This window comes from Carcharhinus amblyrhynchos, chromosome 1 (assembly GCF_965287045.1).
Source record: "Carcharhinus amblyrhynchos chromosome 1, sCarAmb.v2.hapA, whole genome shotgun sequence".
NCBI classification, from domain to species: domain Eukaryota; kingdom Metazoa; phylum Chordata; class Chondrichthyes; order Carcharhiniformes; family Carcharhinidae; genus Carcharhinus; species Carcharhinus amblyrhynchos.
In genome coordinates, this window is record NC_137324.1 from 2,013,065 (window position 1) to 2,036,379 (window position 23,315).

Below are 23,315 nucleotides of genomic sequence, written 5' to 3' on the forward strand. Positions count from 1 at the left end.
ACATATAGGAGGCAGAGAGTGTGATAGACACGAGTTACAGAGAGGTTGCCACACCACAGGTTCAGACAGGTAGATGGGTGACCACCAGGCGAGTCAGACAGATGGTGCAAGAGTCTCCTGTGGCTATTCTCCTTTCAAACAGGTATACCATTTTGGATACTGTTGAGACAGAATAGTCTGTCAGGGGGAGATACCAGCAGCAGCCAAGCACCACACTTGGTTCTGTAGGACAGCGTTGGGCAAAGAGCAAGTGATCATTAGTAGTAGAGGGCTTGTCACTTAGAGGCACAGACAGGCGTTTCTGTGACCGCAATCGAGATTCCAGGATCATGTATTGCCTCCCTCCCTGGTGCCAGGGTCCAAGATGTCTCTGAGCAGTTGCAGGACATTCTTAAGGGGGAGGGTGAGCAGCCAGAAGTTGTTGTATATATTGGTACCAACAGCATAGGTACGAAAAAGGATGAGGCCCTGAAGTGTGAATACAGAGAATTAGGCAGAAGGCTAAAGTGCAGGCCTGCAAAGGTAGTAATTTCTAGACTGCTACCAGTGCCACATGCTAGCAAGAGTAGGAGTGGGACGATTAGGTAGACGAATGCTTGGCTTAAGAGATGTGCAGAGGGCAGGAATTTAGATTTGTGGATCATTGGGATCTCTCCTGGGACAGGGGTGACCTGCTTAAGAGGGACAGAGGCGGGAACTGCAGAGGGAGTAATATTCTGGTGGGGAGATTTGCGAAAGCCACTCGGGAAGGTTTAAACTAGTTTGGCAGGGGGGTGGGATCCAAAACAGTAGGGAGACAGAAGAGAAGGTTGAGGACAGTACAGAAGTTAAAGGGAGCACATTAAGTAGTAAAGGCAGTGTCAGTAATCCTAGCACCAGACAGATCAAGCAAAAGCAGGACAGAGAGCAAGGAAAGTCCAGATTAAACTTCATTTATTTCAATGCAAGAGACCTGACGGGCAAGGCAGATGAACTCAAGGCATGGATGCATACATGGAACTGGAATAAAATAGCAATTACTGAAACATGGATAAGGGAAGAAAAGGGCTGGTGACTCAATGTTCCATGATACAAATGCTATAGGAAAGAGAACAGGAAGAGAGGATGGGAAGTTGTGTTTTTGATCCAGGAGAACATCATCGCAGTACTGAGGGGGGAATATTTGTGAGGGTTCGCCCGAGTTCATACGGGTAGAGCTGAGAAATAAGAAGGAGAAAATCACTTTGATAGGATTGTACTATAGGCCCCCAAAAAGACAGCAGAAAATTGAGGAGCAAATATGTAACGAGATTACAAATAGCTCCCAGGAAAATAGGGTGGTAATAGCAGGGGACTTTAATTTTCCCAACATTGACTAGGACAGCCATAGTATTAGGGGCTTGGAATGAAGAGAAATTTGATTTCATTCAGGAGAAACTTCTCATCCAGTATGTGGATGGCCCAACTAGACAGAGGGCAAAATTTGATCTCTTGGAAAATAAGGAAGGACAGGTGACAGAAGTGTTAGTGGCGGATCACTTTGGGACCAGTGACCATAATTCCATTGATTTTAAGTTATCTATGGAGAATGATAGGTCTGGCCCAAAAGTTAAAATTCTAAATTGGGGCAAGGCCCATTTTGACGGTGTCAGGCAGGAGCCTTCAAAAGTTAATTGGGGGCGTCTGTTGGTAGGCAAAGGGACATCTGGTAAGTGGGAGTCTTTGAAAAGTCTGTCAACTAGGTTTCAGGGTAAACACATTCCTTTTAGAGTGAAAGACAAGGCTGGCAGAAGTAGGAACCCTGGATGACTCAGGATATTGAGGCCCTGGTCAAAAAGGAGGCATATTGCATGCATAGGTGGCTGGGATCAAGTAGATCCCTTGAAGAGTATAGAGGGTATAGGAGTAGAGTTAAGAGGGAAATCAGGGGGGCAAAAATAGTACATGAGATGCTTTGGCAGAAGGCAAAGGAGAATCCAAAGAATTTCTACAAATACATAAAGGGCAAATGAGTAACTAGGGAAGAGTACAGGGCCTCTCAAGAATCAACGAGGTCATCTGTGTGCGGATCCACAAGTGAGATATTAAATGAATATTTCCCGTGGTATTTACTAATGAGAAAAGCATGGATGTCAGGAAACTTGGCAAAATAAATAGAGATGTCATGAGGAATGTAAATATTGCAGAGGATGAGGTGCTGCAAGTCTTAAAGTGCATTAAAATAAATCCCCGGGATGTTGTGGGAGGCTACGTACGAAATTGGGGGTCCCCAAGCCAAGGTCTTTTAATCATCGACAGTCACAGATGAGGCTCCTGAAAGTTGGAGGGTAGCAAATGCTGTGCCTTTGTTTAAGAAGGTCTGTTGGGGACTACAAACCTGAGAGCCTAACATCTGTTATATGGTAGTTTGAGGGATAGGATCTACAGGCATTTAGAGATGCAAGGACTGATTAGGGACAGCATGGCTTTGTGAGTGGACAATCGTGTCTCACAAATTTAATTGAGTTTTTTGAAGGGTAGATGAGAGCAATGCAGTTGATGTTGCCTCCATGGACTTCAGTAAGGCCTTTGACAAGGTACCACATGGTAGGCTGTTGCATGAGATTAAATTTTACAGGATCCAGAGTGAGGTAGCTAACTGGATACAAAATTGGCTTGATGCAGAAGACAGAAGGCAGTTGTTGAGGGTTGTTTTTTCAAACTGGAGACTTATGACCAGCAGTGCACCTCAGTGCTGGGTCCACTGTTATTTGTATTAATGATTTGGATGAGAATTTAGGAGTCATGGTTAGTAAATTTGCAGAAGACAACAAGATTGGTGGCAGAGTGAACAGTGAAGAAGGTTATTTAGAATTGCAATGGGATCTTGATCAATTGGGTCAGTGGCCTGACAAATAACAGATGAATTTAAATAAATACGAGTTGATGCACTTTGGTAGATTGAACCAGGGCAGGAGTTACTCAATTAATGGTAGGGCCTTGAGGAGAGTTACAGAACAAAGAGATCTTGGGGTACAGGGTCATAGCTCTTTGAAAATGGAGTCACAGGTAAAGGGTACACCTTCTTCATCACCTCGTGAAGACAGGGTGGTAAGAATGCATTCAACATGCTTGAATACAGGAGTTGGGATGTCTTGTACAAGACATTGTTAAGTCCACACCTGGAAAACCGTGTACAGTTCTGGTCACCCCGTTACAGAAAGAATAGAAACATAGAAAATAGGTGCAAGGGTAGGCCATTTCGCCCTTCGAGCCTGCACCACCATATAATATGATCATGGCTGATCATGCACTTTCAGTATCCCGCTCCCACTTTCTCTCCAGACTCCTCGATCCCTTTAACCACAAGGACCACATCCAGTTCCCTCTTGAACATATCTAATGAACTGGCCCCAACAGCTCTCTGTGGTAGAGAATTCTATAGGTTCACAACTCTCTGAGCGAAGAAGTTCTTCCTTATCACAGTCCTGATGGCTTATCCTTTATTTTTAGGCTGTGAACCCTAGCTCTGGACTTCCCCAACATTGGGAACATACTTTCCACATCCAGCCTGTCCCGTCCCAGGATTTTATGGGGGAGGGGGGGTGTTTCGCCAGCTGTGCTCACCCGAAAGGACTATGGGGCACAGCCTCAAGATAAAGGGGGGGCGGTTTAGAACGGAGTTGAGGGGGAACTTCTTCACTCAAAGGGTGGTGAATCTCTGGAATTCTCTGCCCGTTGAAGTGGTGGAGGCTGCCTCGCTAAATATATTTAAGACGCGGGTTGATGGGTTTTTGATAAGCGAGAGGATTAAGGGTTATGGGGAGAGGGCGGGAATGTGGAACTGAACCACGACAGATCAGCCATGATCTTATTGAATGGCGGGGCAGGCTCGAAGGGCTGGATGGCCTACTCCTGCTCCTATTTCTTATGTTCTTAAAACCAGAGAATTCTGCCTGAGATCAATGAACATTTGCTTGTTTTGCCACCCCAGTCTACGATTCCTGTGATGGGCAGGAAGGAAGAATTCTCCCCGATATATTTCGATGAGATCCTTTCCTCATTCTTCTAAATTCCAGTCGATAAAGTCTCTCTTCATACGTCAGTTCTGCCATTCCAGGAATCAGTCTGGTGAACCTTCCCTGAACTCCCTCAATAGCAAAAATGTCCTTCCTCAGGTAAGGAGACCAAAACTGCACACAATACTCAAGGTGTGGCCTCACCAAAGCCCTGTATAACTGCAGCAAAACATCCTTCCTCCTATAGTCAAATCTTTTTGCTATGAAGGCCAGCTTTCCTCACCGCCTGCTGTATTTGCATACTAACCTTCAGCGACTGTTCCACCATGACACCCAGGTCACGTTGCACTTCCCCTTATCCAAAACTGCCACCATTCAGATAATAACCTTCCTTCCTGATTTTGCCACCAAAGTGGATCACCTCACATTATTCATACCATATTGCGTTTGCAAGTATTTGCCCACTTAGCCAGCCTGTCCAAATCACCCTGCAGCCTCTTAGCATCCTCCTCACAGCACACACTGCCACCCAGCTTAGGTCATCTGCAAATTTGGAGATATTGCATTCAATTCCTTCGCCCAAATTATTAATGTATATTGTGAATTGCACCCCACTAGTCACTGCCTGCCACTCTGAAAAGGACCTGTCTATTCCCACTCTCTGCTTCCTGTCTGCCAACTAGTTCTCTATCCACATCAATACATTCCCCCCAATACCATGAGCTTTGATTTTGCTCACTAATCTCCTGTATAGGACATTGTCAAAAGTTTTGAATGTCCAGATACACAATATCCACTGGTTTACCCTTGTCCATTCTATTGGTCACATCCTCAAAAAATTCAAGAAAATATGTCAAGCATGACTTCCCTTCAGTGAATCCATGCTGATTTGGACTGATCCTGTCAGCACTTTCCAAATGCTCAGTTACAGCATCCTTAATAATTGACTCCAGCATTTTCCCCACCACTGATGTCAGGCTAACTGGTCTATAATTCCCCACTTGGTCTCTCCCTCTTATTAAAAAACTAGTCTTACATTAGTTACTCTCCAATCTATTGGAACTCTTCTAGAGTCACCAGAATGCAGGAAAATGTTCACCAATGCGTTCACAATTTTGAGAGCCACTTCCTCTAAGTACTCTGGGATGCAGAATATCAGCCTCCAGGGACTTACTGGTTTTAATCCCAGCAATTTCCCCAACACAATTTCCTGACTAATAAGGATTTCCTTCAGTTCCTCATTCATGCTAGACCCTGAGTCCCCAAGTATTTCTGAAAGTTATGTGTGTCCTTCTTAGTGAAGGCAGGTCCAAAGTATTTATTCAGCTGCTCTGCCATCTTTTTGCTAGTAAGAAGTCTGACAACACCAGGTTTAAGTCCAACCAATTTATTTGATAGTAAACTCACAAGCTTTCGGGGTTTGCTCTTCATCAGGTGAATGAAGGTCATCTGACGAAGGGCAAACCCCAAAAGCTTGTGAGTTTACTATCAAATAAATTGGTTGGACTTAAACCTGGTGTTGTCAGACCTCTTACTGTGTTTACCTCGGTCCAACCCGGCATCTCCACATCTTTTTGTTACCTATTATGAATTCACTTGATTCTAACTGTAAGGGACCTGCATTTGTCTTCAACAGTTATTTTCTCTTTATATATCTGCAGAAGCTTTGGCAGTCAGTTTTTTATGTTTTCTGCAAACTTACTCTTGTATTCTATTTTCTCTTTCCAAATTAAACCATTTGTCCTCCTCTGCTGGATTTTAAATTTCCCCCAGTCCTCAGGTTTGCTGCTTTTTCTGGCCAATTTATATGCCTCCCCTTTGGATTTAACACTATCCCTGACTTCTCTTGTTAGCCATGATCCCACCTTCCCAGTTTTACTCCTACACCAGACAGGGATGTGCATTACACAATATTATTAAACTAGAAAGAGTGCAGAAGAGATTTACTAGGATGCTACCGGGGCTTGATGGTTTGAGTTATAAGGAGAGGCTGGATAGACTGGAACTTTTTTCTCTGGAGCGTGGGAGGCTGAGGGGTGATCTTACAGAGGTCTATAAAATAATGAAGGGCACAGATCAGCTAGAAAGTCAATATATTTTCCTAAGGTGGGAAAGTCTGAAACTAGAGAGCATAGATTTAAGGTGAGAGGGGAGAGATGCAGAAGTGTCCAGAGGGGCAACTTTTTCATACAGGGCGTGGTAAGTGTCGGGAACAAGCTGCCAGAGGTAGTAGTAGAGGCAGGTACAATTGTGTCTTTTAAAAAGCATTTATACAGTTATATGGATGAGATATAGAGTGATATGGGCCAAATGCGGGCTATTGAGATGAGTTTAATGGTAAAACATGGGTGGCATGGACAAGTTGGGCCAAAGGGCCTGTTCCCATGCTGTAAACCTCTATGACTCTAAGACTTACTCTTCTTAACTCCAGTGGAAACAAGCCCAGTCAGTCTAATTCATCCTCATGAGACAACTCACACACTCCAGGCAGTAATCCAGTAAACCTTCTCTGAATTGCTTCAAATGCATTTAAAACTTTCCTTAAATAAGGAGACCAAAAGCTGTACACAATATTTGAGGTGTGGTCTCAGTTTCTCTGCATAATGGAAGAATTTCGGGGTGGTTCTCCCATCCTGCTGTGCTGCTTTTGTACACAGTGGTTTTCTTCCCCACCCCTCCACCTCCCCGCTCCCCCCTCCTCCGTTCTGCCAGGGGTGGTTCATTCCAGTGGGGTTTACTATAGCTCCCCACTTGCAGGGAGCTAGCAGCCCAACCCTGCTGGAGTGAAAGGGAAGCCATTGAGGCCCCCTGGAAGGTCAGGGGAGGGATGCTGCTTGGGCATTGCCACCTTGGAATTACCAGCCTGGGCCCACTGGACCTATCCAAGGCGCATCTTGGCACTGCTCACTGGGCATCGGGCAGTACCAACAGGGTGGGGCCTGATATGAGTGAAAGTGAGTGACAGTGAGCGTGAGTGACAGTGAGAGAGTGAGTGACAGTGAGATTCAGTGAGTGATAGGACTCGCACAATGCTGTTAGGGAGGGAGTTCAGGATTTTGACCCAGTGACAATGATGGAACAGCAATATATTTCCAATTCATGACGGTGAGTGACTTTGAGGAGCGCTTCCAGGTGGTGGTGTTCCCAGGTATCTTGTCCTTCCAAAATGTCATGGTCATGGGCTTGGAAGATGCTTCCTCAGAGCTTTGGTCTGTTCCTGAAGTGCACCTTAGACCAAAAGGGGAGCAGAAGTATGCCATTCTATTCATTCAGTCTGCTCCGCCATTCAATGAAATCATGACTGATCTGAAATGATAAGACTCAACTTCACTCTCCTGCCTTATCTCCACAATCCTTGAATCCCTGAATGATTAAAAACGCCGATCTCAGCTTTAAATATAATGAACCTCATACTAAATGTCCTCGGCTCTACAGCCCTCTGCAGTAAAGAATTCCACAGATTCACTTCCTTTTGACAGAATAAATTCCCTCTCATCTCTAACTTCAGTGGATGCCCACTTGTTCTGGAATTATGTCCTCTGGTCCCAGCCTCTCCCACAACCTCTCAACATCTACTCTGTCAAGCCCCCTGAGAATCCAATATTTCTCAATAAGGTCACCTCTCATTCTCCTAAACTCCAATGAGTACAGGCACAACCTGCTCAACCTCTCTTCATAAGAAAATCTTTCCATATTCAGGATCAATTGAGTGAATTTTCTCTGGGCTGCCTCCAATGTCAGTATATCTTTCCTTAGATAAGGGGACCAAAACTGTTCAGTTTCAGATGTGTTCTATATAGTGCCTTTTCTCTTTTTATACTGCATTTCCTTTGAAATAAAGACCAATATTGCGTTTGCCTTCCACGTTACCTGAACTTGCAAGCTGGCTTTTTTTGATTTATTTCCAAGCACATCAAATCCCGATGCTGTAACTTTCTGCAGTCTTTCTCTGTTGAAATAATATTCTGCTCCTTTATTCTTCCTACCTCAGAGCATAGCTTCATATTTTCCAACATTAGATTCCATCTGCAAAATTTTGGCCCACTCAGATAGCCTTTATATATCCCTCTTAGACTCACCACTTGCCTTCCCACCTACTTTCAATCACAAATTTGGTAACAATACATTCACTTTACTTCTCCAACTCACTAATCTCTACTGTATGTAATATGGCCACAGCGCTGGTCACTATGACAATCCACTAGTTACAGGTTACGCAAGGATATTTTGGCCTTGGAGGGAGTGCAGAGGAGGTTTACTAGGCTGATGCCGGAGTTGAGGGGGTTGAGCTATGAGGAGAGGCTGAATAAACTAGGCTTGTACTCGTTAGAGTTTAGAAGAATGAGGGGAGATCTCATTGAGACGTATAAGATGTTGAATGGGATGGATAGGATAGAGGTGGAGAGGCTCTGCCCGCTCAGAAAGGACAGTAGGACTAGAGGGCACAGCCTCAAGATAAAGGGGGGGCGGTTTAGAACGGAGTTGAGGGGGAACTTCTTCACTCAAAGGGTGGTGAATCTCTGGAATTCTCTGCCCGTTGAAGTGGTGGAGGCTGCCTCGCTCAATATTTTTAAGACGCGGGTTGATAGGTTTTTGGTAGGCAAGGGGATTAAGGGTTATGGGGAGAGGGCGGGAATGTGGAACTGAGCCACGACAGATCAGCCATGATCTTATTGAATGGCGGGGCAGGCTCGAGGGGCTAGATGGCCTACTCCTGCTCCTATTTCTTATGTTCTTATCCTGTAAATGACTCTCTTATCCCAACTCTCTATACTCTATTAGCCAATCCTCTATTAATGCTAATATATTACCAGTGAGAACAAAGCAAGTTTCTCCAACTTCTCCTCATAACAAATGCCCTCCATACCAGGCAACATCCTGGTAAATCTTTTCTGTACCCTCTCCAAAGCCTCCACATCCTCCTGGTAGTGTGGCAACCAGATAAGGCCAATCCAGTTGAATTTCTGCTCACTGCCCTGAGGAGATTGATAGTGGGGGAATTCAGTGATGGTGATGTGACTGAATATAAGGGGTGATGTTCAGCTTCTTTCGAGTTGGAGATGATCACTGTCTGGCACTTGTGTGGTGCCTATGTTATTTCCAATGGGCAGTCCAAGCATTGTTTGAGTGAGAAAAAAAGCGAAAATGAGGTTTCCCGAATGAAAAGGTTGGACAAGAACAAAGAAAATTACAGGACAGGAACACGTCCTTCAACCCTCCAAGCCTGCACTGACCATGCTGCCCAACTTAACTAAAACCCCCTAACTTTCCGGGCACTATACTCCGCTATTGCAGTCCTGTTCATGTACTTGTCAGCACACCCCTGAAAGTCATTACCATATCCACTTCCACCACTTCCCCCGGAACGGGTTCCAGGCACCCACTATTCTCTGTGTAAAAAATTTATCTTATACATCTCCTTTAAAGCTTGCCCTTCACACCTTAAGCCTGTGCCCCCTAGGAACTGACTCTTCCATCCTGAGAAAATTATCCACGCTGTCCATGCCTATCATAATCTTGGAGACTTCTATCAGCTCTCCCCTCAACCTCTGTCGCTCCAGTGAGAACAGAACAAGTTTCTGCAACCTCTCCTCATAGCTAATGCCCTCCATACCAGGCAACATCCTGGTAAATCTTTTCTGTATTCTCTCCAAAGCATCCACATCCTTCTGGTAGTGTGGCGAGCAAAATTGAACACTATATTCCAAGTGCGGCCGAAGTAAAGTTTTATAAAACTCAACATGACTTGCCAATTTTTAAACTTAATACCTGGTCAATGAAGGTAAGCATGCTGCATGCCTTCTTGACCGCCTTCTCCACCTGCATTGCCACTTACAGTATACCTGGAAACCCAGATCCCAATACTCTTAAGGGTTCTGCCATTTACTGTATATTTCCTATCTGTATTAGAACTTCCAAAATGCATTACCCCACATTTACACAAGCCTGGTGTAGAAGATGGGACAGATAGATTGAAGCACGTTTACAGCAATGGAATACGTAAACCAAGAGGCCATGGAATGCCTAGTCCAAGAGGCCGTGATAAAAAGATATAAGATTAATTTTAAAAAATAAGTTTATTTATGTGTCCCAATTAAACTGACACATTAACACTGCAATGAAGTTACTGTGAAAATCCCCTAGTCCCAAACTACGGTCCCTGTTCGGGTACACTGGGGGAGAATTTAGCACGGCCAATGCACCCTAACCAGCACATCTTCCAGGCTGTGGGAGGAAACCGGAGCACCCGGAGGAAACCCACACAGACACTTGGAGAACTACGCACAAACAGTAACCCAAGCAAGGAATCAAACCTGGTGCTGTGAGGCAGCAGTGCCGCCTCACAGAAGATATTTATGATAGAAGAATCATTTTTGCACAGGGAAACGAGAGGTTCTGGGATTTGCTTCCAGCATTAATGGTTGACGCAGGACGACAACATCCGAGGAAGTAAAAGGGTGTGGGAATAGAGTGGGTAAATATGAATTTTAAAAATTCACTTATGTTGCGTTAGTGTCACTCACAGTTATTACCCATCCTTAACTGCACTTGAGCAGAGGATAAATACTCCACAGTGGCACAGTGATTAGCACTACTGCCTTACAGCGCCAGGGACCCAGATTCAATTCTGGCCTCGGCTGATTATCGCATGGAGTTTACATGTTCTACCCATGTCTGTGTGGGTTTTTTCTGGTGCTCCAGTTTCCTCTCACAGTCCAAAGAGTGCAGGTTAAGTTTACTGACGATGCTAAAATGCCACTTAGTGTCGGGGGGACCGGCATGTTACAGGAATAGGGCCTGGGTGGGAATGTTGTCAATGTATGCATGATGGACCGAATGGACTCCTTCTGTTGAGATTTTATGATGACTGTATAATTCTATGAAATAAAACAGAAAATGCTTCAAGAGTGCAACAGGTTTAGCGACATCTTTGGAGAAGGAAACTTAAATGAGCTGAGTGGCTTGAATGCTTTGTTTATTTTTTGTAATTTTTATGGAATTCGTTTGTTGTTTTCAGTCAATCAGCGACTGTATCTTTACTCACCCTCCGGGAACGCAGCAGATGATCAGTCAGGGTGAACTCAGGGGAGGTGTTTTTAACTCCACAGCTACTCGGTACTGGAGAGAGATCCTCTGGTCGGTATAATAAATGGCGGCCGTGCTTATCCCCTACAAGATGTTCAATGACGTAACTGCGATTGCTGAACACAATCAGAGCACTGCAGGCGATAAAACACCTCATGTTAGCCTGACCTCCTGATTAGAAAGCAAGTCTTCCACGACAAATTGAGTAATCATTACTCTGCGAATAACGGATTTTCCAGAAAATGTTACCCTGCTGAATAAATATGTCCCAGCACAGTCACATAATGTCACAGAATGTCAGTGTACTGGAATATCTTTATTCACAGGATAAGAATTACTAACTGGAACTCTATTGGGATGTGTTTATTCAGCAGGATAAGGAATAGTCACTGTGTAATTGCACTGGGATCCAGTACCGTGAGATTCATGTGACATTACCTGCTGAATAAATACATCCCAGTACTATTACATAATGAGTAATCTTTACCCTGCTGAATAAACACATCCCATTACAGTTACACAGTGACTAATCCTTACCCTGCTGAATAAACACATCCCAGTACAGTTACACAGTGAGTAATCCTTACCCTGCTGAATAAACACATCCCATTGCAGTTACACAGTGACTAATCCTTACATTGCTGAATAAACACATCCCAGTACAGTTACACGGTGTGTAATCCTTACCCTGCTGAATAAACACATCCCAGTACAGTTACACTGTGAGTAATCCTTACCCTGCTGAATAAACACATCCCAGTACAGTTACACAGTGAGTAATCCTTACCCTGCTGAATAAACACATCCCAGCACAGTTACACAGTGAGTAGAACATAGAACATAGAACATTACAGCGCGGAACAGGCCCTTCGGCCCACAATGTTGCGCCGACCAGTCTTATTTTTAAAAAAAAAACATTGACCCACTAATCTAAACCAATCCCTTTTCGTCCATAAACCTATCCACCAATCTCTTAAATGCCCCCAAACTAGGCGCATTTACAACTGCAGCAGGCAGGGCATTCCAGTCCCTCACCACCCTCTGGGTAAAGAACCTGCCCCTGACATCCGTCCTATAACTACCCCCCCTTAATTTAAAGCCATGCCCCCTCGTGCTAGATTTCTCCATCCGAGGAAACAGGCTATCACCATCCACCCTATCTAAACCTCTAATCATCTTATATGTTTCTATAAGATCCCCTCTTAGCCGCCTTCTTTCCAGTGAAAACAACCCCAAATCCCTCAGTCTCTCCTCATAGGACCTCCCCTGCATACCAGGCAACATCCTGGTAAACCTCCTCTGCACCCTCTCCAAAGCCTCCACATCCTTCCTGTAATGTGGGGACCAGAACTGCACACAGTACTCCAAGTGCGGCCGCACCAGAGTTGTGTACAGTTGCAACATGACGCTGCGACTCCTAAATTCAATCCCCCTACCAATAAACGCCAAGACACCGTACGCCTTCTTAACAACCTTATCTACTTGATTCCCAACTTTCAGGGATCTATGTACACATACACCTAGATCCCTCTGCTCCTCCACTCTATTCAAAGTCCTCCCGTTAGCCCTATACTCAACACATCTGTTATTCCTACCGAAATGGATTACCTCACACTTCTCCGCATTAAACTCCATCCGCCACCTCGCGGCCCAGCTCTGCAACCTGTCCAAGTCACCCTGCAAACTTCGACACCCTTCCTCACAATCTACCACACCTCCGACTTTGGTGTCATCAGCAAACTTACTAATCCACCCAACTATACCCTCATCCAGATCATTAATAAAGATTACGAACAGCAGTGGCCCCAAAACAGATCCCTGAGGCACACCACTCGTAACCGAACTCCATGATGAATAATTACCATCAACCACCACCCTCTGTCTCCTATCTGCTAACCAATTCCTGATCCAAGTACCTAAATTACCACCAATCCCATACATCTGCATTTTCTGCAGAAGCATACCATGGTGAACCTTATCAAACGCCTTACTAAAATCCATATATACCACATCTACTGCCTTACCCCTATCCACCTCTTTGGTCACCTTCTCAAAGAACTCAATAAGGTTAGTAAGGCACGACCTTCCCGCTACAAAACCATGCTGACTATCTCTAATCAATTCATTACTCTCCAAATAACTATAAATCCTATCCCTAATAATTCTTTCTAAAACCTTGCCCACTACAGAAGTAAGACTCACTGGTCTATAATTCCCAGGGAAGTCTCTGCTCCCCTTCTTAAACAATGGGACAACATTCGCTGTCCTCCAATCTTCCGGTACTATACCAGAGACCAACGACGACCTGAAGATCAGAGCCAGTGGCTCTGCAATCACCTCTCTTGCCTCCCATAGAATCCTAGGGTAAATCCCGTCTGGACCAGGGGACTTATCTATTTTCAACCCATCTAGAATATCCAACACATCCTCTGTATCAACTACAATACTTTCTATTTTACACCCCTTCACCCCAGTGACCTCCTCAGCTACATTCATATCGTCCTGCGTGAACACCGAAGAGAAATAATGGTTCAATGCCTCTCCAATCTCTTCCGGTTCCACACACAACTTCCCCCTACTGTCTGTAACTGGCCCTAATCTTGCCCTGACCAACCTTCTATTCTTAACATACCTATAGAACGCCTTAGGATTCTCCTTAATCCTATCAGCCAAAGTCATCTCATGCCCTCTTCTAGCCCTTCTTAACTCCCTCTTCAACTCCCTCCTAGCCAATCTAAAGCTTTCTACTGCACTACCCGAGCCCTCAAGCCTCATCCGAACATAAGCCTCCTTCTTCTTCCTAACCAACAAATCAACTTTTTTTGTGCACCACGGTTCCCTAGCCCTACCAATTCCTCCTTGCCTGACAGGGACATACCTATCACAGACCCACAGTAGCTGCTCCTTGAAAAAACTCCACATTTCAGACGTTCCTAGTCCCTGTAATCTCCTAGTCCAACCAATGCTTCCTAATTCTCTCCTAATGGCCTCATAATTACCCTTCCCCCAGCTAAAACTACTGACCCGAGGTTCATGCCTATCCCTTTCCATCACTAAGGTGAACGTAACCGAATTGTGGTCACTATCACCAAATCCTTACCCTACTGAATAAACACATCCCAGTACAGTTACACAGTGAGTAATCCTTACCCTGCTGAATAAACACATCCCAGTACAGTTACACAGTGACTAACCCTTACCCTGCTGAACAAACACATCCCAGTACAGTTACACAGTGAGTAATCCTTACCCTGCTGAATAAGCAGATCCCAGTACAGTTACACAATGACTCATCCTTACCCTGCTGAATAAACACATTCCGGTATAGTTACACAGTGAAAAGTATTGTTTCTTAAGTGCTGTACAGCTAAAACTTACCGGTAGAATTGTACAGTAACTGATCCTTACCCTCCGAATAAACACATCCCAGTACAGTTACACAGTGGCCAATCCTTACCCTGCTGAATAAACACATTCCAGTACAGTTACACAGTGAAAAGTATTGTTTCTTAAGTGCTGTACAGCTAAAACTTACCGTTCACAGGGAAGGAAACGAGAGATTGCAAAATGTAGTTTTACAGTCATAGCTAGGGTGCAGAAAAAGATCAGCTTAATGTAAGGTAAGTCCATTCAAATGTCTGATAGCAACAGGGAAGAAGCTGTTCTTGAGTCGAATAAACATATCCCAATGTGTGACACAGTGACTAGTCCTTACCCTACTGAATAAACACATCTCAATGCGTGACACAGTGACTAGTCCTTACCCTACTGAATAAACACATCCCAGGACAGTTATACAGTCAATAATCCTTACCCTGCTGAGTAAACACACCCCAATGCAGGTAAACAGTGAGTAATCCCTATCCTGCCGAATAAACACTTCCCAGTACAGTGATATAGGAGATTGTCATCAACTTCAGGAAGCATAAAGGAGAATATGTTCCTGTTTACATCAATGGGGATGAAGCAGGAAGGGTCAAGAGCTTCAAGTTTTTAGGTGCCCAGATGCCAACACTATAGTTAAGAAAACCCACCAAAACTTTTACTTTCTCAGAGGTCGAAGGAAATTTGGCATGTCAGCTACGACTCTCACCAACTTTTAAAGATGCACCATAGAAAGCATAAGAAAGTAAGAAATAGGAGCAGGAATAGGCCATTAGCCCTTCGAGCCTGCCCCGCCATTCAATGAGATCATGGCTGATCTGAAGTGGATCATTAAGTGTATTACTATGAAGTGTATTATTATGTTCTTATGTTCTATTATGGATCAGTTCCACTTTCCCGCTTTCTCCCCATAACCCTTAATTCCCCTGTCAATCAGAAACCTATCTACCCGTGACTTAAATATATTCAACGAGGTAACCTCCACCACTTCAATGGGCAGAGAATTCCAGAGATTCACCACCCTTTGAGTGAAGAAGTTCCTCCTCAACTCCATTCTAAACTGCCCCCCCACCTTATTTTGAGGCTGTGCTCTCGAGTTCTGCTATCCTTTCTAAGCGGGAAGAATCTCTCTACCTCTACCCTATGTAGCCCCTTCATTATCTTATACGTCTCTATTAGCAACTGTGAGGATATCCACTTTGGCAGGAATAATAGTAGAAGGCCTACTATTTAAAGGGCGAAAAGCTGCAGCATGCTACGGTGCAGAGGGACCTGGGGGTCTTTGTGCATGAGTCGCAAAAACCCCGTCTGCAGGTGCAGCAGGTGATCAAGAAGGCGAATGGGATACTGGCCTTTATAGCGAGGGGGATTGAATATAAAAGCAGGGAGGTCTTGTTGCAACTGTACAGGGCACTGGTGAGGCCGCAGCTGGAGTACTGTGTGCAGTTTTGGTCGCCGCACTTGTGCAAGGATATCTTGGCCTTGGAGGGAGTGCAGAGGAGGTTCACTAGGCTGATACCGGAGATGAGGGGGTTGCACTATGAGGAGAGACTAAATAGACTGGGTCTGTACACGTTGGAGTTTAGAAGGATGAGGGGGGATCTTATAGAGACGTATAAGATAATGAAGGGGATGGATAGGGTAGAGAAAGAAACAGAAGTCTGAGGTCACGTGCCAATTGACTCAAGAACAGCTTCTTCCCTACTGCTGGCAGACTCTTGAATGGGCTTACCTTGCATTAAGTTGATCTTTCTCTACACCCTAGTTATGACTGTAACACTACATTCTGCACTCTCTTGTTTCCTTCCTCATGAACGGTAAATTTTAGCTATACAGTGCATAAGAAACAATACTTTTTACTGCACACTAATACATGTGACAATAATAATTCAAATCAAATCAAACAGTGACTAATCCAAATCCTGCTGATCAAACACATTCCATTACAGTGGCACAGTGACTAATCCTTACCCTGCTGAACCAGGCTCCCCGACCTACCAGACCCGACAAGACTCGCAGGCTGGGCTACAAGGCCAAGCAAGGTTATGTGATATATCGTGTGTGAGTATACCGCGGTGGCCACAAACATCCTGTTCCCAGCGGTGCAACTTACTGTAAACCAGTACATCATGGTGTCAATCAGCTGAAGTTTGCACAAAGTTTTCAATCTGTTGCTGAGGAGCGAGCTGGTCATCATTGTGGAGGACTGAGAGTACTTGCCTCGTACTGGGTGGGTGAAGATGCTACCTACAAGATCTTTGAGGTTGTTCTTATTGACCCATTCCATAAAGCTATCCGCCACAACCCCAAGACCCAATGGATCATAAAGCCTGTGCACAAACACAGGGAGATGCATGCCTAACATCTGCTGGCAAGAAGAGCCATGGTTTGGGCAAGGGTCACAAATACCATCTTACTGTTGGAGCGTCTCATCATGCCAAATGGAGAAGACGCAATACACTGCAGCACCGTCACTACCATTAATGTGTCGTATCTGTATATTTTACATTGGTGAATAAATTTTTTTAAGGATAAAAATAATAAACACATCCCAGTACAGTTACACAGTGAGTAACCCTTACCCTACTGAATAAACATGTCCCAGTATAGTTACACAGTGACTAATCCTTACCCTGCTGAATAAACACATGATGTGGAGATGCCGGCGTTGGACTGGGGTAAACACAGTAAGAAGTCTGACAACACCAGGTTTAAGTCCGACCGATTTATTTGATAGTAAACTCACAAGCTTTCGAGGTTCCCCTCTTCGTCAGGTGAATGGAGAGTTCTGGCCTCAGACAGTACATATAACAGCACAGACAGTTTACAGATTACTGATTAGAATGCGAATCTTTACACCTAAGCTCACAGCTGTGAGCTTAGGTGTAAAGATTCTCATTCTAAACCGTCTGTTATATGTACTGTCTAAGGCCAGAACTCTCCATTCACCTGATGAAGAGGGGAACCTCGAAAGCTTGTGAGTTTACTATCAAATAAATCAGTTGGACTTAAACCTGGTGTTGTCAGACTTCTTACTGAATAAACACATCCCAGTACAGTTACAGATTGTGTAATCCCTACGCTGCCAAATAAACACATCCCGGTAGAATTGTACAGTAACTGACCCATAGCCTCCGAATAAACACATCCCACTACAGTTACACAGTGAGAAATCCCTACCTTGCTGAATTAACACATCCCAGTACAGTTACACAATGTTATGGTTCAGGTGAGAAGCTCCAAAGTGTTTTGTGAAGCCGATCTGAATCATAAGATTTGGACCTTGAATTTGGCTAGATAAGCATGAAATATTTCACTTCAGGTATGACTGAAGTGACCATCTGGGGAACTTTTATCAAACAACATTTATATAAGAATATAGTTAGCATGTATAATAAGAAAATAAACAGGAAGTTTTCTCAATTATGAACAAGAAACAATCACGATATCTACAATGATAGATATCTACAATGTGCCAATCAACCTAATCCCATAGACAAAAAAAAACATTTTTATAGGTTTATTGTAGCACAGACTAATGGTCACTTCATACTCGAAATCCAGTCCTTTGGTTAGAGAATTGAAAACTCTCAGTTTGACACACTCAGAACAGGTTGAAGTCAAAACAGCTTCCCAGAACCGCAGGGACAGTAGGCAAATTACTAACAGCAGATTCTTTCCTTCACAAAGACAAAATCTTGCTTTAAAATCACCAGCAGAATTTCCAAATAAAACAGGAAGAGACAGACTTCTGTTCAGTTTGCTATCCCTCTTAAAACCCAACTACAGCTTTGAACTAAAAATGAAACCTTAAACTCACTGGTAAAAAAAACCTTTCCAAAAACACATGACTATCCTCCTAACAATGTAGAGTCGTAAAACTAATCCCAGGGTAAATGCAAACAACCCCACTTAAACTACTTAAGTCACAATAAAAGGAGTCATTGTAGTCAGCCTGGCAACATAATAACATCAGCTACGGCTGTAAGCTAAGAAACACTGACTGTGAGAGCTGCAGAGATCATGGTTCAAGACCATTCTTAAAGGGACACTAATGTCACAGTAATTATCACTCAACTGAACAAACAGCCTACAGATTGTATTTAGAAATCCAAATTTCAATAAACTGACTCACAATCTCAGATGGAGTTTCAGTTCCTTTACCTGAGTCCTGAGCAGATACTCGCAGAGACCTGGGATCCGGGGAATCTTCTGACAGAGCCCTCATAGCAACATCGATACTGTAATAAGGTAGTTAAATTTGAACATTAAAGTTGCTGATACTCCTAATGTCCTAAAATAACTTCTGGCTGAAGTGCTTCCATATCTTGCATTGCATTACCAGCAGTGTGATGAAGCTATTGAAAGAGGAGTCGGCATACAAACATACAAATTACAGATAGAAATAGGACATTTGCATTGGAATTTCCGCGCCGCCCCCCGCACCCCCCCCCCCCCCCCCCCACACACACACACACACACACACACACACACACACACACACACACACACACACACACACACACACACACACACACCCTCCAAGAAACCAGGGGCACGATATAACCACCTCAATCCTGCCCAACTTTCGGACATAAGATTGGGCGGGAGGCCACCTTTTCACCTTCCCTGACCACACTGGCCAGCAAAGCTGATTGAAATATTCTAAGGGCTGAATAGGCAGGAAAATGGGAGAAAATTGTGCCGGTTTATCGGTGAACTGCAAAAAAGTATCAGGATGAGACTCTCTGGGCAGAGGGGGTAGCATAAGCTCACCGGTAAAGCCAGCTGATGAGCACTTGGGGCGCCATTGAGCAGATGTCCCACGCTCCTGATGGGAGACCCCCTGCTGCCTACCCCCAGCCACTCAGCAGACATTGGTAGAATCCCTAGTCCCCTGCTGATCACCCACTGTGCCGTTCTACCACCCCCACTTGCCACTAATCCTCCACCAATCGCTGCCCCTCCACCAGTTGATCACTCCTGTCTACAGAATTACCCTACTCCTCCCACCGATCACTCCTGTCTACAGAATTCACCTCCTCTCCCCGATTATCGCTCCTGTGGAATTCCCCTTCCTTCCTCCCCATCACAACCAAAGCCCCACTCAGGCTCCACTCCTGTACAGGCCCTATTTCCATGGCACTGCCTTTGGTGCCTGGTAGGCAATGTGCCCATAGGGCAGTGCCAGGGTGCCAGTCTGGCACTGCACCATGGACAATGTCTAGCTATGTCCCCAACCACATGGGGGCTTCAATGGCCTCTGATCACCGTAGTGAGGCCATCATGTTTGGTCTCTGCTAGTGGAGATCAGCTGTAATTCCTGCTGGTGAAAAGCCCGACCACTGAATAAGTAAGTGCGAGTGAGGCCCGATGATCAGAAGTTAGGAATATTGCAGCGAGTAACTTACTTCCTGACCCACCAGAGCCTATCTACCATCGACAAGGCATGAGTCAGGACTGTGATGGAATACTCCCCACTTGCCTGGATGGGTACAGCTCCAACAACTCTCAAGAAGCGTTTGATAAGGTTCACCATGGAAGGCTTCTGCAGAAAATGCAGATGTATGGGATTGAGGGTGATTTAGGTAATTGGATCAGGAATTGGCTGGCGGATAGGAGACAGAGGGTGGTGGTTGATGGTAAGTATTCGTCATGGAGTTCAGTTACGAGTGGTGTGCCTCAGGGATCTGTTTTGGGGCCACTGCTGTTTGTAATTTTTATAAATGATCTGGATGAGGGTATAGCTGGGTGGATTAGTAAATTTGCTGATGACACCAAAGTCGGAGGTGTGGTAGATTGTGAGGAAGGGTGTCTTAGTTTACAGGGGGACTTGGACAAGTTGCAGAGCTGGGCCGAGAGGTGGCGGATGGAGTTTAATGTGGAAAAGTGTGAGGTAATTCACTTTGGCAGGAATAACAGATGTGTAGAGTATAGGGCTAACGGTAGGACTCTGAATAGTGTGGATGAACAGAGGGATCTAGGTGTATGTGTACATACATCCCTGAAAGTTGGGAATCAAGTAGATAGGGTTGTTAGGAAGGCATACGGTGTCTTGGCATTTATTGGTAGGGGGATTGAATTTAGGAGCCGCAGCGTCATGTTGCAACTGTACAAAACTCTGGTGCGGCCGCACTTGGAGTACTGTGTGCAGTTCTGGTCCCCACATTATAGGAAGGATGTGGAGGCTTTGGAGAGGGTGCAGAGGAGGTTTACCAGGATGTTGCCTGGTATGGAGGGGAGGTCCTATGAGGAGAGACTGAGGGATTTGAGTTTGTTTTCGTTAGAAAGAAGGCGGCTAAGAGGGGACCTTATTGAAACATATAAGATGATTAGAGGTTTAGATAGGGTGGACAGTGATAGCCTTTTTCCTCGGATGGAGAAAGCTAGCACGAGGGGGCATAGCTTTAAATTAAGGGGTGGTAGTTATAGGACGGATGACAAGGGTAGGTTCTTTACCCAGAGGGTGGTGAGGGATTGGAATGCCCTGCCTGCTGCAGTTGTAAATGCGCCTAGTTTGGGGGCGTTTAAGAGATCCGTGGATAGGTTTATGGATGGAAAGGGTTTGGTTTAGGTTAGAGGGTCATTGCTTTTGAACTGGTCGGCGCAACATTGTGGGCCGAAGGGCCTGTTCTGCGCTGTAATGTTCTATGTTCTATGTTCTACCATCCAGGACAAAACAGTCCGCTTGATTTGCACCACACCTACAAACATCCACTTCCACCACCACTGACGCACAGTAGTAGCAGTATGTATCAGCTACAAGATGCACTGCAGCAATTCACCAAAGGTCCTTAGACAGCACCTTCCAAACTCACTCCCTCTTCCATCTCGAAGGGCAAGGGCAGCAAATGCATGGGAACACCACCACCTGCAAGTTCCCCTCCAAGCCACTCACCATCCTAATTTGAAAATATATCGCTGTTCCTTCACAGTCGCTGGGTCAAAATTGTGGAATTCCCTCCCTAACGACATTTGTGGATCAACCTACAGAACATGGATGGCAGCGATTCAAGAGGCAGCTCACCACCACCTTCTCAAGGGCAACTAGGGATGGGCAATAAATGCTGGCCAGCCAGCAACGCCCATGTCCCACGAATTAATAAAAAAAGATAATATCCGGCACTCAGTCATGACATGTAAATCATGTCATTAAGTTTGAAATTGGCTTTGCACCCAGATTTCACCAGCAAAACAAGTCCAGTAAAATCAGGGGGCAAAAAAATAGACATGTCTCTGATTTTTTTGCATCTCACCCAATCGTACCACCTTACCTTTCCAAACGACAGGTGGACTAGATCATAAGACTGAGCCCCTAATTTTAGAAATCTAAAAACCTATATAAACCAAGTTCAGACCTGCAATCTCATCACCGCACCAGCAGATAATCAGGCCAGTGTGAATCATGACCAAACATAACTGACAAGTGCTTGACAAACTGCACTTGTAACTTTGAAGTTGGTACATGCAGTGTTCACCTACCTTTCACCATTCTCTTCGAGTCATAAAGTGATGGAGGTTTACAGCGTGGAAACAGACCCTTCGGCCCAACTTGTCCATGCCATCCATTTTTTTTAAACCTCTAAGCCATTCCCAATTGCCCGTTTTTGGCCCCTATCCTTCTATACCAATCTTACCCAACTAACTGTCTAAGTGTTTTTTAAAAGACAAAATTGTACCCAACTCTACTACTACCTCTGGCAGCTTGTTCCAGACACTCTTCACCCTCTGTGCAAAAAAATGGCCCCTCTGGACACTTTTGTATCTCTCCCCTCTCACCTTAAATCTATGCCCTCTAGTTTGAGACTTCCCTACCTTTGGGAAAAGATAGTGACTACCTATGCCCCTCATTATTTTACAGACCTCCATAAGATCACCCCTCAGCTTCCTACGTTCCAGAGAACTCTTGGTTGCTCCCATTCTATGTCAAAGCTGCGCAGGCAAAACCAGTGGCAGGGAAGGTATATATTTGACTGAGGGAGCTGTGTGACTAGCCAGAAGTAAGGTATGAAGTTAGAAAGCACATGCTGGACTGGTTAAGGGAAGTCTGTGGTGAGCTGACTGGACCACGGGAGAAGAAGGAAGGACAGAGATACAAGACTTGAGTAGTGGGTCAGACTCCATTTGGAGTATTGTGAGCAGTTTTGGGCCCCAAATCTAAGAAAGGATGTGCTGGCCTTGGAAAGGGTCCAAGTTCAAAAGAATGATCCCTGAAATAAAGTGCTTGACGTATGAGGAGCGCCTAAGGCCATCCTGTGGCTACGACATCTTCTCCACAGTCTTCAACATGTCATTGATGAAGACGAACATCTCATAAAGGCCATTCCCACACCCCGACTTCTTGCCTTCAAACAACCACACAACCTCAAACAGACCACTGTCCACAGCAAACTACCCAGCCTTCAGGAGAACAGTGACCACGACACTGATAGACAGGGGAATTAAGGGTTATGGGGAGAAAGCAGGAAAGTGGAACTGATCCACTTCAGATCAGCCATGATCTTATTGAATAGCAGGGCAGGCTCAAAGGGCTAGATGGCCTACTCCTGCTCCTATTTCTTATGTTTTATGACACCACACAACCCTGCCACAGCAACCTCTGCAAAACGTGCCAGATCATCGACACGGATGCCATCATCTCACGTGAGAACACCATCCACCAGGTACACGGTACATACTCTTGCAACCTGGCCAATGTTGTCGACCTGATATGCTGTGGGAAAGGATGCCCCATGGTACATTGGGGAGACCATGCTCACGCTACAACAACGGATGAATGAACAGTGCTCGACAATCACCAGGCAAGACTGTTCTCCTGGCTCGAAGGGTTAGATGGCCTACTCCTGCTCCTATTTCTTATGTTCTTAT

General features: G+C 44.9%; 2 protein-coding genes across 2 annotated transcripts in view; one reads left to right on the top strand and one right to left on the bottom strand.

Moving 5' to 3' along the window:
- LOC145348462 (disintegrin and metalloproteinase domain-containing protein 12-like) overlaps positions 1–23,315 on the bottom strand; it is a 313,921-nt gene that overhangs the window by 207,674 nt on the left and 82,932 nt on the right. Inside the window, exons 5-6 of the mRNA XM_080196650.1 lie at positions 18,612–18,688; positions 11,023–11,197 (exon numbers count right to left, since the gene is read on the bottom strand). Coding sequence (XP_080052776.1) covers positions 11,023–11,197; positions 18,612–18,688 — 252 coding nt within the window. The remainder of the gene's footprint in view (positions 1–11,022; positions 11,198–18,611; positions 18,689–23,315) is intronic.
- Positions 16,417–16,931, top strand: LOC145348287 (large ribosomal subunit protein eL15-like; the record flags this gene model as incomplete). Its single annotated transcript, XM_080196492.1, is given in 2 exon segments — positions 16,417–16,801; positions 16,804–16,931. Coding segments are annotated over 2 exon segments (513 nt in total), but the record flags the coding sequence as incomplete, so codon positions are not given.